Source organism: Haliotis cracherodii, unplaced genomic scaffold, assembly GCF_022045235.1.
Source record: "Haliotis cracherodii isolate W230 unplaced genomic scaffold, xgHalCrac1.p SCAF_7, whole genome shotgun sequence".
Taxonomy (NCBI): Eukaryota; Metazoa; Mollusca; class Gastropoda; order Lepetellida; family Haliotidae; genus Haliotis; species Haliotis cracherodii.
This window is the reverse complement of record NW_027266330.1, coordinates 30,362,145-30,373,291: the sequence shown is the minus strand read 5'-3', so window position 1 is coordinate 30,373,291 and position 11,147 is coordinate 30,362,145. Positions and strand designations below refer to the sequence as shown.

Sequence of the window (11,147 nt, the reverse complement as noted above, 5' to 3'; positions counted from 1 at the left end):
TGTGTCCGTGTTTCAGATCGGGATGCTCATCTGCTCGAACAGGTTCCCTCAAGCCTGTACTGCAGACAAAAGGTGTTCCTTCTGTGCCCAAAAGAATACTTTCCTCCGTACCTATTTGTAGTCAACAGAAACATGACTGACCAAAGGAGGGAATCATCTCGATCAGTTTTATCCTCTTCTGAGACGACTTCATTGTCGTAAAAGAAGCTAACTACTATGCCTACGCCTTCTTCAGAGAGGGAGCTGCAGTTCCTGCTTGTTACCTCAGCAGTCTCCCCTTAAGGAGAAATGGTGACACCCTTACTGAGGGTACTTCGAAGCAGAAGAAGAAGATGATGACACTTAGAAGAATCTTCAATCCCTCGGGAAAAGTCAGCTTCTTCCTCTTCAAGGAAGTCGTCTCGCTCAAAGAAGGAACATGTCTAAGCTAACGTGATAATCACTACGAAGCTCAATGCGAAGTCTCAGAAGACAGTCGTCTATCTGCACCCAGTCAAAGACCTTCACGCAATCTCACAAAGAGATTACACCTCTTTCAACGCAGACACATCCACTCATCTTGGACAAATCTTCACACAACCACAGAACTTAACACAGCCTCAGACCTTCACCCAGCATCCAGCCTTCTGGCAGTTTCAGTTTCTTGCAATTGGCTTATACTAAGATCTATGGCAGATTCCACAAATGGGGCAGATATTGGTGCATACTCAGATCTAAGGCAGATTATCATACAATTTTAATAATCATCATTTAATTATAACAATGTCTATAGCGCCATATATAAATGTATAGCAGAGGACTGCCGATGATCAATGTTGTGATTTCTCTTGATATTTTTTATCATTTCCTATTTTGAACAGCATCATTGGTGCAGGAATAGCATATCAGCACTTTTCTTAAAAACGTTCCTGTTGCATCAGAGAAATACCATCCTCTTATTTGCCGGGGTTGATAAAATCCTGAATATTTTCACACTTCTGCACTTAGGATTCAGAGCCTTAACAAGAAGAACTTCATATAAAAATTGACCTGATTGTCTTATTTATACATTTGAAATCAAAATTTAAATAACAGGTATTTACTGTACAGTGGGACTACATCATATTCCAAAACACAGTACGTTTATCTCCATTCTACTATGACGGCAACAATGCTTTGAAAACGGTGTTCTCTTGCAACGTGTAACAACACAGGGTATAAAGGTCCCAATCTTAGAACATTCTGACAAGTGATCACAGGTAGTTACATATATGTAACAAATATTACTGAAGTTCAAGATTAAAAACACCAGTCTTGAGTAGTTCAAAATAAGTGCTCAAAACACATAGTTTTAAAAATAGAAGTTGACAAATAACCCTCCAAACTTAGTCCAATGGCAGATGTTTTAATTTGTAACAACCTGCTGTGCACTGTTTGGACTGACCAAGTCATGTCTTGGAAACCAGCGCGGGAGGGATTTTCTTAGAAATCGAACATGCCATTTCCATTGTATGGGTGAGTGGTGGTAGAAATAGATTTTAAAATGCTAAACGAATAAATTTCTACAACATACTTTATTAATAATATTCTACTATATATTTAGTATGTGTAAGTCTTATTAGTTAGTTAGCAATTACCCCAAGTAAATATTTAAAAAAAACACATAAACGCCTCTCCACCCCAAACTTGGATGTGGCAGAACTTGACCTACATCACAGTTACTCACACTCAATATGGCTAACAATGTTTACATTTTCTGTGCCTCAGCAGACGAAGCAGGATGACAACCCCGCTCTACGATGTGGTTCAACATTAACCTGTAGATTCAATGGGAATGAGCCTGCTGGTACAATATGCTTACCAATAGAACTGGAGTTTGACTGAACAGCTGCTTTTCAGGCTGCAGACAAGACACTTTTACGTCTGCAGACAAGTCGGCTATTTTGACACAAGGAATCTGCATGATTTGACCTGTCAATTTGAATTTTCATGGATTCAACACAAGTGTGGTGAAGAAAATTGTTGTTGTGGCCCAGAAACAATGGTTCGTGTATTGTCTGTTCTGAAATGAATCTTAACCAGTTTGATAAGTTGCTATGATCAAGTGTGCTTTGACTTAAGTGATGTCAGGACATTGGTCTGTCCTTTGGGAGGGAGCTGGGGAATCTAGGAGTGTTTTCTGATGGATTTTAAAATCCTCTTCGGCCAAATCCTTACGGTGGTGGTAGACGGGGATGGCAATGAATATCCCAAAAAGGTTTATAAACAACATGTTCTCATGAATAATTCTTCACACATGTTTTATAATGTGTTTTTTTTACTGTTATTGTCGGTTGTTTTAATGAGGAAATAGTCTCTTCCATACAACGTCCCTAATAGTTTCATACATATTTCATTTGTATGGAAAAGATATGCCTTCTTTAAATCTTGTAATGTCATCAATGTAGCAGTCAGGGTTGCGACCAAGAACACCAAAAAAATCCAACATCAAACTACCATATTTCCTCTATTAGACATTAGGCGATCTATTAATATCGCTTATATTAGGGATCTGGTGCTTGTATTTGAGATTCAGCGTGTAATAGGGGAAATATAGATACATTTTACATTTCCAATACACAAATAATGTTTGTTAATTTTCTAAGAAACGACAAACGTCTATTTGAAGGTCGTGCTACTAATACATCGTTTATAGTAATACTTTCGACTTTGTATCTCTTTCTTCTTTCAAACATTCACATTCAACAAAGCTTTTTTTGCATTTGAGTATTATCAATAGTACTGAGCAATGTATAACATGTTAACCACATAGGGATGAAACGTTTTGTGGCAGTGTGCCAATTTCTGAGCAAAAGCATCAATATGTGCACATTTACATATTTCCCTCAATTTCTAACGTGCCGTCATATTTGCGAGATACCGACATAAGATCAGTAACAGCACATACACGTCAGTTCGAGATGTGATGTGAACACAAACACATACCAGAAGATATCCCAATCAGTGGATAAGGCTATTTTGAAGTCATGACATGACTGGAACATGTACCGTATCCGACGTATTAAGCGCCCAGGGCGCTCTCAAAATTAGAAATAGGGGGCTCTTATTGGAATATTATTTTGAGTTGAAAGATCGTAAATTTCGTGGTTTATGCCGACAGCCTGAAATGTTTATATACGACAGATATATTTTTCCAGAATTTAATTGCCCATAATTAAGGGTGCATATAACATACGAGTGCGTATTATACACAAATAAATAAGTCTTGTGTACATTAATCAACTGGAAGGGGTGCTAATTGGGATTGTACACTAGCCAATATATTAACAAATATCGCCTTGGGCGCTTATTAGAGCAGGGCGCTTATTACGTCGAATACGGTATATAGTACACACCAAATACAAGGACTGTTGATCCTGTTTCAAAGTGTATGATAATGAGTGAATAAGAATGGTTTCACATGTCATTTTTAGCAATAATCCAGTAATATTACACTGGAAATAGGCTTCAATCATTGTACCAATGTGGGGAGTCAAACCGGTCATTAGCGTGAATCTTTATCCACTGGGCTACCCCATCGACATCGAAATGCAATACAACACAAAATGATGACCTCAATAATAATTGTAGAGAAGGTGGAAAGGGACGTAGAAAAGGCGGTTTAGCCAGCAGTGACCTACTGCCTTCAATAAACTCTAGAGGAGTAGTTTTCAGATTGATTTATCTTTTGGTGTTGTCCATTGTAAAGGTAATCTTACGGCAACAGCCGTATTCTGATCAGAACCAACTAAAACAACGCGTTTGAGACGGTGCACGGCTTGGAGAACAAGCCTTAATACTGACCCTAGGTCTGGGTGTCCCTCAACTTCTATCAATGAAGATTCAATCAAGGAGATAGAAAAACGTATTCTGTCAGATGAAAGTATTACTGTTACAGCTGGTTAAACGCCAAGGGTGAAACATTACTCGCTGGGGGGTTGTGATCGGTTTTATTCAGATTTAGAGATGAAGAAATTGAGAAATGGAGAAATGGCCCTGAAACAATTACAACAAAATAATAACGGCCATAAATTATATCAATTATACATAAATATCAGAAGAAGCTTACATATAAAAATATATTGGTACTATGGCATCTTACAACACATGTAAATTGTTACAAATTTATCAATTAGTCAGTCATGACATATTCTGTCACGCCAAGGGAGATAATTTCCCACCAAATACAACGTTTTGCCCACATACTCACAATTAAAACAATATTTACACATATACCTAATATACACATCATCATGATCATTCCACAATTAACATGACATACATTTAAATGAGCATGTCGTAACCCTCAAAGGTTACACAAAAAGTGTACATAAAGATAAAATATGTTTAAATATGATAATGAGCCTTACCTACTTGTGGAATTGAGCCATATTATTAAACGTGTAAAAAATAAAAGTAAAACCAACTTCACTAATGTTGGTTTTGATTGATTGGATTAGATTAGAACATTTTGACCAGCCCGCGTACCGTATTAGCGGCTGTTGGGATTCCGCATCCAAATAGGCCAGCCATATCTCATGATCATGCTGGTCCTAAGAGCTGTCTAAGATACGGATCAGGTGTTCAGCCTCTGGGGCTGTCTTCATTGCCTGTTATCATACCCCAGTGGCGTGGATCGATGTTCATGCTTTAAGTCACTGGTTCGCCTCGTATAATTACAGGCCTCAATGCAGTAGCACGAATATTGCTGACTTCGTCGTTTAACAATAATTCACCCACTTCGGCGGAACAATCTGCAACCTAAATACTGCTTTCAATTCGCAAGGCTGAGCTTTGAGGATATATTGTACATTTTGACTGCGAAGCCAAAGCATACAGAGTCATGCTGAAAACATCTAAATATTTGCAAAGCTGAGGATAAATAAATATCTGACATCTTAACTAAACTATTTATGAATTTATCACTATATATATATTCACTATATATTAAATGTAAACGATAATGCTGATATGTAAGCAAAATTAGGCAAATACAATAACCAATTTCTGAATCGGGATCAGTTGGTACTAAACATTTTCAGGATGGTATTCTAACAACCACTAAAGATTTCAACCATTTACAGAAGCCAATTAAACAGGAAGCCAATTACACAGGATTATGTATACATAGGTGTGGTGATTATTGCTTTAGGAGTTCATAGTAGGTGGATGGGATGAAATAGCCTTGATCTCGGTTGATTGATGGCTTGTCACGGCGACTTTGGACCGCTTCTGTTAGTTTTCTTTTAGTAAAGTCATGGAGATTGTTCGAGAGGATTTGGACGTTTCCCCAGTTGATGTTGTGATTAAGGCAGTTGCTGATATGGTCCGAGATGGCTTCCTCGTCATGTATTCTCTGTCAATCATGTTATTATTTAACCTACTCATGTATGCAATTGTTGTTACTGTTTACTGCTTGACAATGGTCTAAGGATCTATACCGAAACGTCGCCATTTACAGTTGTTATCCATAAATTGTTTCTATTTTGTCATCCGCCAACTTCTAAAAAATACTGTTCAAACAATTAAAAAATATATCGCTTTCAGCATTGTCCGCAATATAACAGACTGAGTTGCCTCCCATTGACTGTAACATACATGGGCAGTAAAACAGGTCCCAGTGCATTGCCGTTTAATTTGAAAAAAACTGAGGTTAGAAGTCACATCAATCTGCAAATTAAATGACTAAAATTGTCTCACTAAATATCTTCTTTGAACTCCATTTTCATTTTAAGGATTGTCAGCTGTCTCCACAACATGGATAGGTCTCTATTCCCTTTGGCCATGGTGCTTTCTTTAACGCTCAACAGTTGTACTGTCAACTTACACACCAGCGAGAAAGTATCTGTTCACGTTAATCGTTAACCGTTGGAAGAGTTTGTCAGTTCAGCGTAAATGAGTCTCTGTTTTTCATCAGTCATTGTGATCATATTCCCACCGATTAGTTTCATCTTTGCTGGGTTATTGTAGAGGAGTGTACCAACTCCGAACACTTGGAAAAAATCTTCTCGAATTAGGGTATGGCATTTATACAGGAGACGGTTTCTGTCTAAGTCAATGAATCCTACTGTTCCATTCTCATCCACCATAACCCCATGCCTCAGTGTGACCTTTTTACCATGTTCTAGAGGCATGGTGTCTCGACAACACCATTGATGCTTCCCTTCCAACCATACTTGTGTACAGATACAGGAGTGTTTGGCACAGGCTGTTACTGTTATACACCAAGTATTGGCTTGCTTATGTATCACAGAGGACATTTCTTCAGAGCTTGCTCCAGTGACCCCTATCTCCATCAAATCACCCCAGGATACGCTTGACCCCTTCAGTTCGATATCGGACTCTGTCTCCCAGTACTGTGCCCTGGTATGTGTATCTGCACCTGGCGCTGCGGAGAATGATGTTTGAAGTGTGCGACACAGACCCTGATGTAGCTCAACTAAACACCCGTGCTCATCATCCGAGGTAACGCGACCGCAGTATTTGTTCATTTTGACGATGTCAATCGCCGGTGGTTGACCTGAAACATCAACATGCGTATTCAGTTCATATATTTTGCATAGTGAAAAGATAGTTTGTTATTTTGTTTTTGAGCTCGGATTAAAATGAAGCACGTATTTGGTATTTGTCAGAGAAGATGTCGAAAATCGAAATGTCAAGTGAACTAACAATTTAAAAACATGGAGTCAACGATATTCTATCATCCATATACTGATTCTTATTGGTCAATCAGACATTCAAAATCACAATGACTACTTATGATTGAAGGGGCGGTCAGGTAGCCCAGTGGTTAAAGAGTTCGCTCGTCACACCGAAGACCCGGGTTTGATTCCCGACATGGATACAATGTGTGAAGCCCATTTCTGGTGTCCACCGCCGGGATAATGCTGGAATATTGCTAAAAGCTGCATAAAACCATACTCACTCACTCACTTATGATTGAAACAGTCGATTTGACATCTGCATAACCACGGAATCTAATATATATATAGAAATGACGTCTTTATAAATATGGGCATTTTAAAAGAAGGACATTTACAATTATAAGTTACAAAATGTAGAGCTACAAATTGTGTGTACACCTCTAGGAAGGCGTCTGCTGACGTCTGCAAAAATGCAAACATAATTAATGTATCACTTATACATGTACAGGACTTACATATCAGAAAAATCGGTGAGTGATTTAATTGATTTGTTAGGATGTACACAGCTGTGTTGTCCAGAAGGTAGGTGGGGATCTTTGGAGCTGCAACAGCAAGCATATTCTTTGCATCATAAATGAAAGAGTAACACTATTCTTAAAACATTAAAACATTGGCCCACGATATTGAAGTATGTGGATGTAAAACCATAATTTCCTGTTACAGCGTTACCATTATTCCCAAAGCGTCAAGTGTAACTAGAAGTTAATGCTATCTACCTTGTTTCTTTGACTTGACTGATTCAGATGTTAGCTTCTTTTTTAAGATTTTGAGCACTTTAAGACCTCCTATATGTTTCTCTGGTGCAGACAGTTGCTCTGGATTCGCACCACCACTGGCAGCAGAACTACATGTGCTGTAGATGCTGCTTCTGGCACTGCCCATGCCACTGTCCCTAGAGAATCCACCCACAGATGCGGTCTCAAGAACGCTGGTGAAGTCCTCATTTATCTGATAAATATCAATGTCAGGAGAAGAACATTTCATCACGGTTACTTTACTTCCATGGTAATAGAAATTGTGTGCTATCGTGAGGATAGACAAATATATATTTTTTTTATAATACCACTACGGCTGCCTGATGTTTCCCTGATGATTAAACTCACTCTCCAAGTTAAGGTAAGTGTATTTTAATGTTTACCATCCTCAGTTCTTCATTTTCCGCTTTCACCTTGTGCAAATCTGCAAGATCAGAAACAAGTTGATAAAGTTAATACAGTTTACATATGCTTTTTTTAAAAAATATGGGATACTTGTAAGTACCTTTCATTTACCAAAGTTGTAAGAGATATTACTTTTTAGTAATAGTTGTATGATAACAATGAACAAATTGGGAACACATTACAACCAGTAGTGAAGTTTGACAGTAGACGCAATAGTATCGATGCAAGAATGTTGGATCCACGTATTGGGTTGCCGTTTATCAGAAAAGGCACAAGGAAACACAAGTGCATTTTGATAATCATGGAAAGCATGGTCGTTTGTTAAGCTGCATTTTGGCGACCAACCATATGCATATTTGTGTCATTTTTGGCCGTTAACATAACATTTGGCTACAGAGAAATGTCAAAAATGAGATACCTTAAAACAAATGAATTGATATTTCAATGGGAAACTTTCATGAAATCTTTTCATGATGTGACGTTTCTTTTTCATTCAGTGTATTCAAAAGATCCTTTAGGGATGAAACGTTGAAATATTTATACTTTGTGATGGAAAAATCAACACAGACAAGCATGACATGCTTGACCGTGATTCTTTCATCATAAGGGATGCGAAATCTTCGCCCTTTCATAAATATTCAAAAGTATAGAGTGAAAGGCCAAAACGACATCATTGCATCATGACCTCTTCAAATGTCGACCGATGGTTGGCTTTAGTGCGGTTACTTTACTGAATGTACAAAAAAAACAACCAAAAAACCCCGAAAAGATGATCGTTTGTTGTAAGAAAATTTGTGCACGTGCATAGTATATATTCTTCCTGTGAATGAACTCTGGGCCATGTGGCCTTCATTAATGAATAAACTTCTTCTTCTTCTTCTCTGCATGCAATATGTTCATACCGTAGGACAGCGAGTTTAAAAAATACTGAAATCCTTTTGTTTTAACTGTTTACTATATATTCCAGAGCCATTAAAATCGTCGTTGATACGGGTGTAAAAATGGAAACTCTATCTGGTAATCTAGTTGATAAAGTTCTGAATCTAATGACAGCGCCCTTAGCCACAGCTTCAACGTCGTGTACACCATTGACATCTGTTGGCTACATGACGATTTGTAACAAGACGTGGCCGTGGAGTCAGCTTCATGTAGACGATTTTAATCATAACTCCCTCTCTAATAGTCTTATGATAGTCTGCAGCATTGAGATTGAGCCTGGTTTTCGAATCAATCGTCCCTGCACTCTTGTCGTTGACCTGGGACGCTCTGAAAGGGGTCCATGGTCGACTTTTGGGTTTGTTAGTACCTGTTCCATAGTCTGCTAATCACAGACTGTTAAACTCTGACTTCTGTCAGTTTCCTGCATGTTAATAAGCCGTACACACTCGGAGCACTGTAGACGCCGCATTGCTCGTTCATACACAAACAATGCATGAAATCAAGTAAATCACAACTGTATGATGTTGTTGTTGTTTGTGTTTAACGCCTCACTCAGCAATATTCCAGCTATAATGACGGCGGTCTGTAGATAATCAAGTCTGGACCATGCAATCCAGTGGTTGACATCATAAGCATCGATCCACGGAATTGGGATACGATGACATGCATCAACCAAGTCATCAAGTCTGACCAACTAATCCCGTTAGTCGCCTCTTACGACAAGCATAGTGGCCTTTTACGGCAAGCAGGCCAATTGTAGATAAACTCTACACGAAAGAAACCAAAATAAAGGGCTTACCGTCCTCAAGGGACTTTACGGTTTCCCATAAATGTTCTTCTGGCTTGTGGCGGACTCCCTCCGTCACCTGTAAAATTTATTTTGAAAAATGGTGTTGACGGGAAACTGTAGCACATACTAATCACTGTCTTCACATCTTTACCGGGGCGGTCGAGTAACCAAGTGGTTAAAGCGTTCGCTCGTTACGCCGAAGACCCGGGTTCGATTCCCGACATGGGTACAATGTGTGAAGCCCATTTCTGGTGTTACCCGCTGTGATATTGCTGGAATATTGTGTTACGGCCAAAATGATAAAATTATTATTTGGTATTTATGTGTTCCAGATAGATTGTCGGAGAATTGATATGATTAACCCTAGTGCAAATAGCAGTGATTTATTGTCAAGTTTGTTTTTTAGCGGGTTGCAATTTTCGTGGTTACAAAGGGGGATAACTGCTGGTAGGTTTTATTTTGGAAGTATGTCGCTGGCCTGCCTGCCATCAGTACCATGTGGGTTATTCTTTTGGAAGAATAGATGGTCTACAAACGGTATGAATTACTTTATTAGCAGTCTTTGCTTAGAAGCATTTTGTGTTAGTATTATTAACTTATAAGCAGCACTTTCTATAGTATTCAGTCACGTTATTTAGTCTGTATTTTCACAAGGCTTTCGAAGCTGTTTGCTGCATTCAAAACTCGCTCGCTTTGCACGAGGTGTTAAAAATAGATTTTGCAACAGGTTGTTTTGCGAGGGCTTTTCAAACTTATTATTTAACAGTAAATGCTTATTTGTAGAAATATTGGTTATATGACTTGACTGACATGTTTCGGTTCTCCAGAATTTCAAAGTTGTAGACTTTGTAAAAATATATCTTTATTGGTGAAGTTTGTTACATAAGGTTGTAATAGTACCACAATGTAAAATAGCATTATGTCATGCTATATTTTCTTATTTATTGCAGTCAATCTGTCACAAGTGAGACTTCAACACGCTATGAAATATATGAACTGAACCGTGTTTATAAACTTTCACTACAGTCTTCAGTCTTGCTTGTTTTCTGAATTGGCGATAGGGCCTATAGACCTATCTACTATAGAGAAGAACAAATATTGACGTTTTACCCAAACATGAGTAACGACGAAAAGAAATCTCAGACCGATGATGATAATCTCACAAGTACTGATGGTAGAGCAGGGGCTAGGATTAGAAAAGAGACAGAGAAAGGTCTTCAATACCGCATGGAAACAAAAGAAAAGAAAATACGTGGTATTTGTAAGAACTTCAAACAAGTAGAAGAACATATTGATTCTTTGATGCTCAATGAAGATGATTATTGTTATGTACAAGGTGCTTATAGAGACTGGCTATTCACATATGAAGAGTTTATGCAATCCAAGTGTGACTATGAAGAATTATGTTTGCAGTGTGACATAGTGCCAGACTTCAAAATGGTTTTAAGAACAAAGAGTGAGCATCTTTATAGCTTCAAAGATAGAGTTACTACATGGCTACAAATTAAGGACAAAGAATGCATTGAATCTGTTAAT

The 11,147-nt window shown here is 38.2% G+C and overlaps 1 protein-coding gene across 4 annotated transcripts in view; it reads right to left on the bottom strand.

Moving 5' to 3' along the window:
* Positions 1-3,945: 3,945 nt before the first annotated feature.
* Positions 3,946-11,147, bottom strand: part of LOC139447723 (uncharacterized) — a 41,149-nt gene continuing 33,947 nt past the window's right edge. For all 4 annotated transcript variants that reach the window (XM_071229191.1, XM_071229192.1, XM_071229190.1 and 1 more), the window contains exons 10-14: positions 9,621-9,687; positions 7,861-7,901; positions 7,439-7,670; positions 7,178-7,264; positions 3,946-6,538 (exon numbers count right to left, since the gene is read on the bottom strand). In XM_071229191.1, coding sequence (XP_071085292.1) covers positions 5,880-6,538; positions 7,178-7,264; positions 7,439-7,670; positions 7,861-7,901; positions 9,621-9,687 — 1,086 coding nt within the window. In that variant the 3' untranslated portion in view covers positions 3,946-5,879. The remainder of the gene's footprint in view (positions 6,539-7,177; positions 7,265-7,438; positions 7,671-7,860; positions 7,902-9,620; positions 9,688-11,147) is intronic.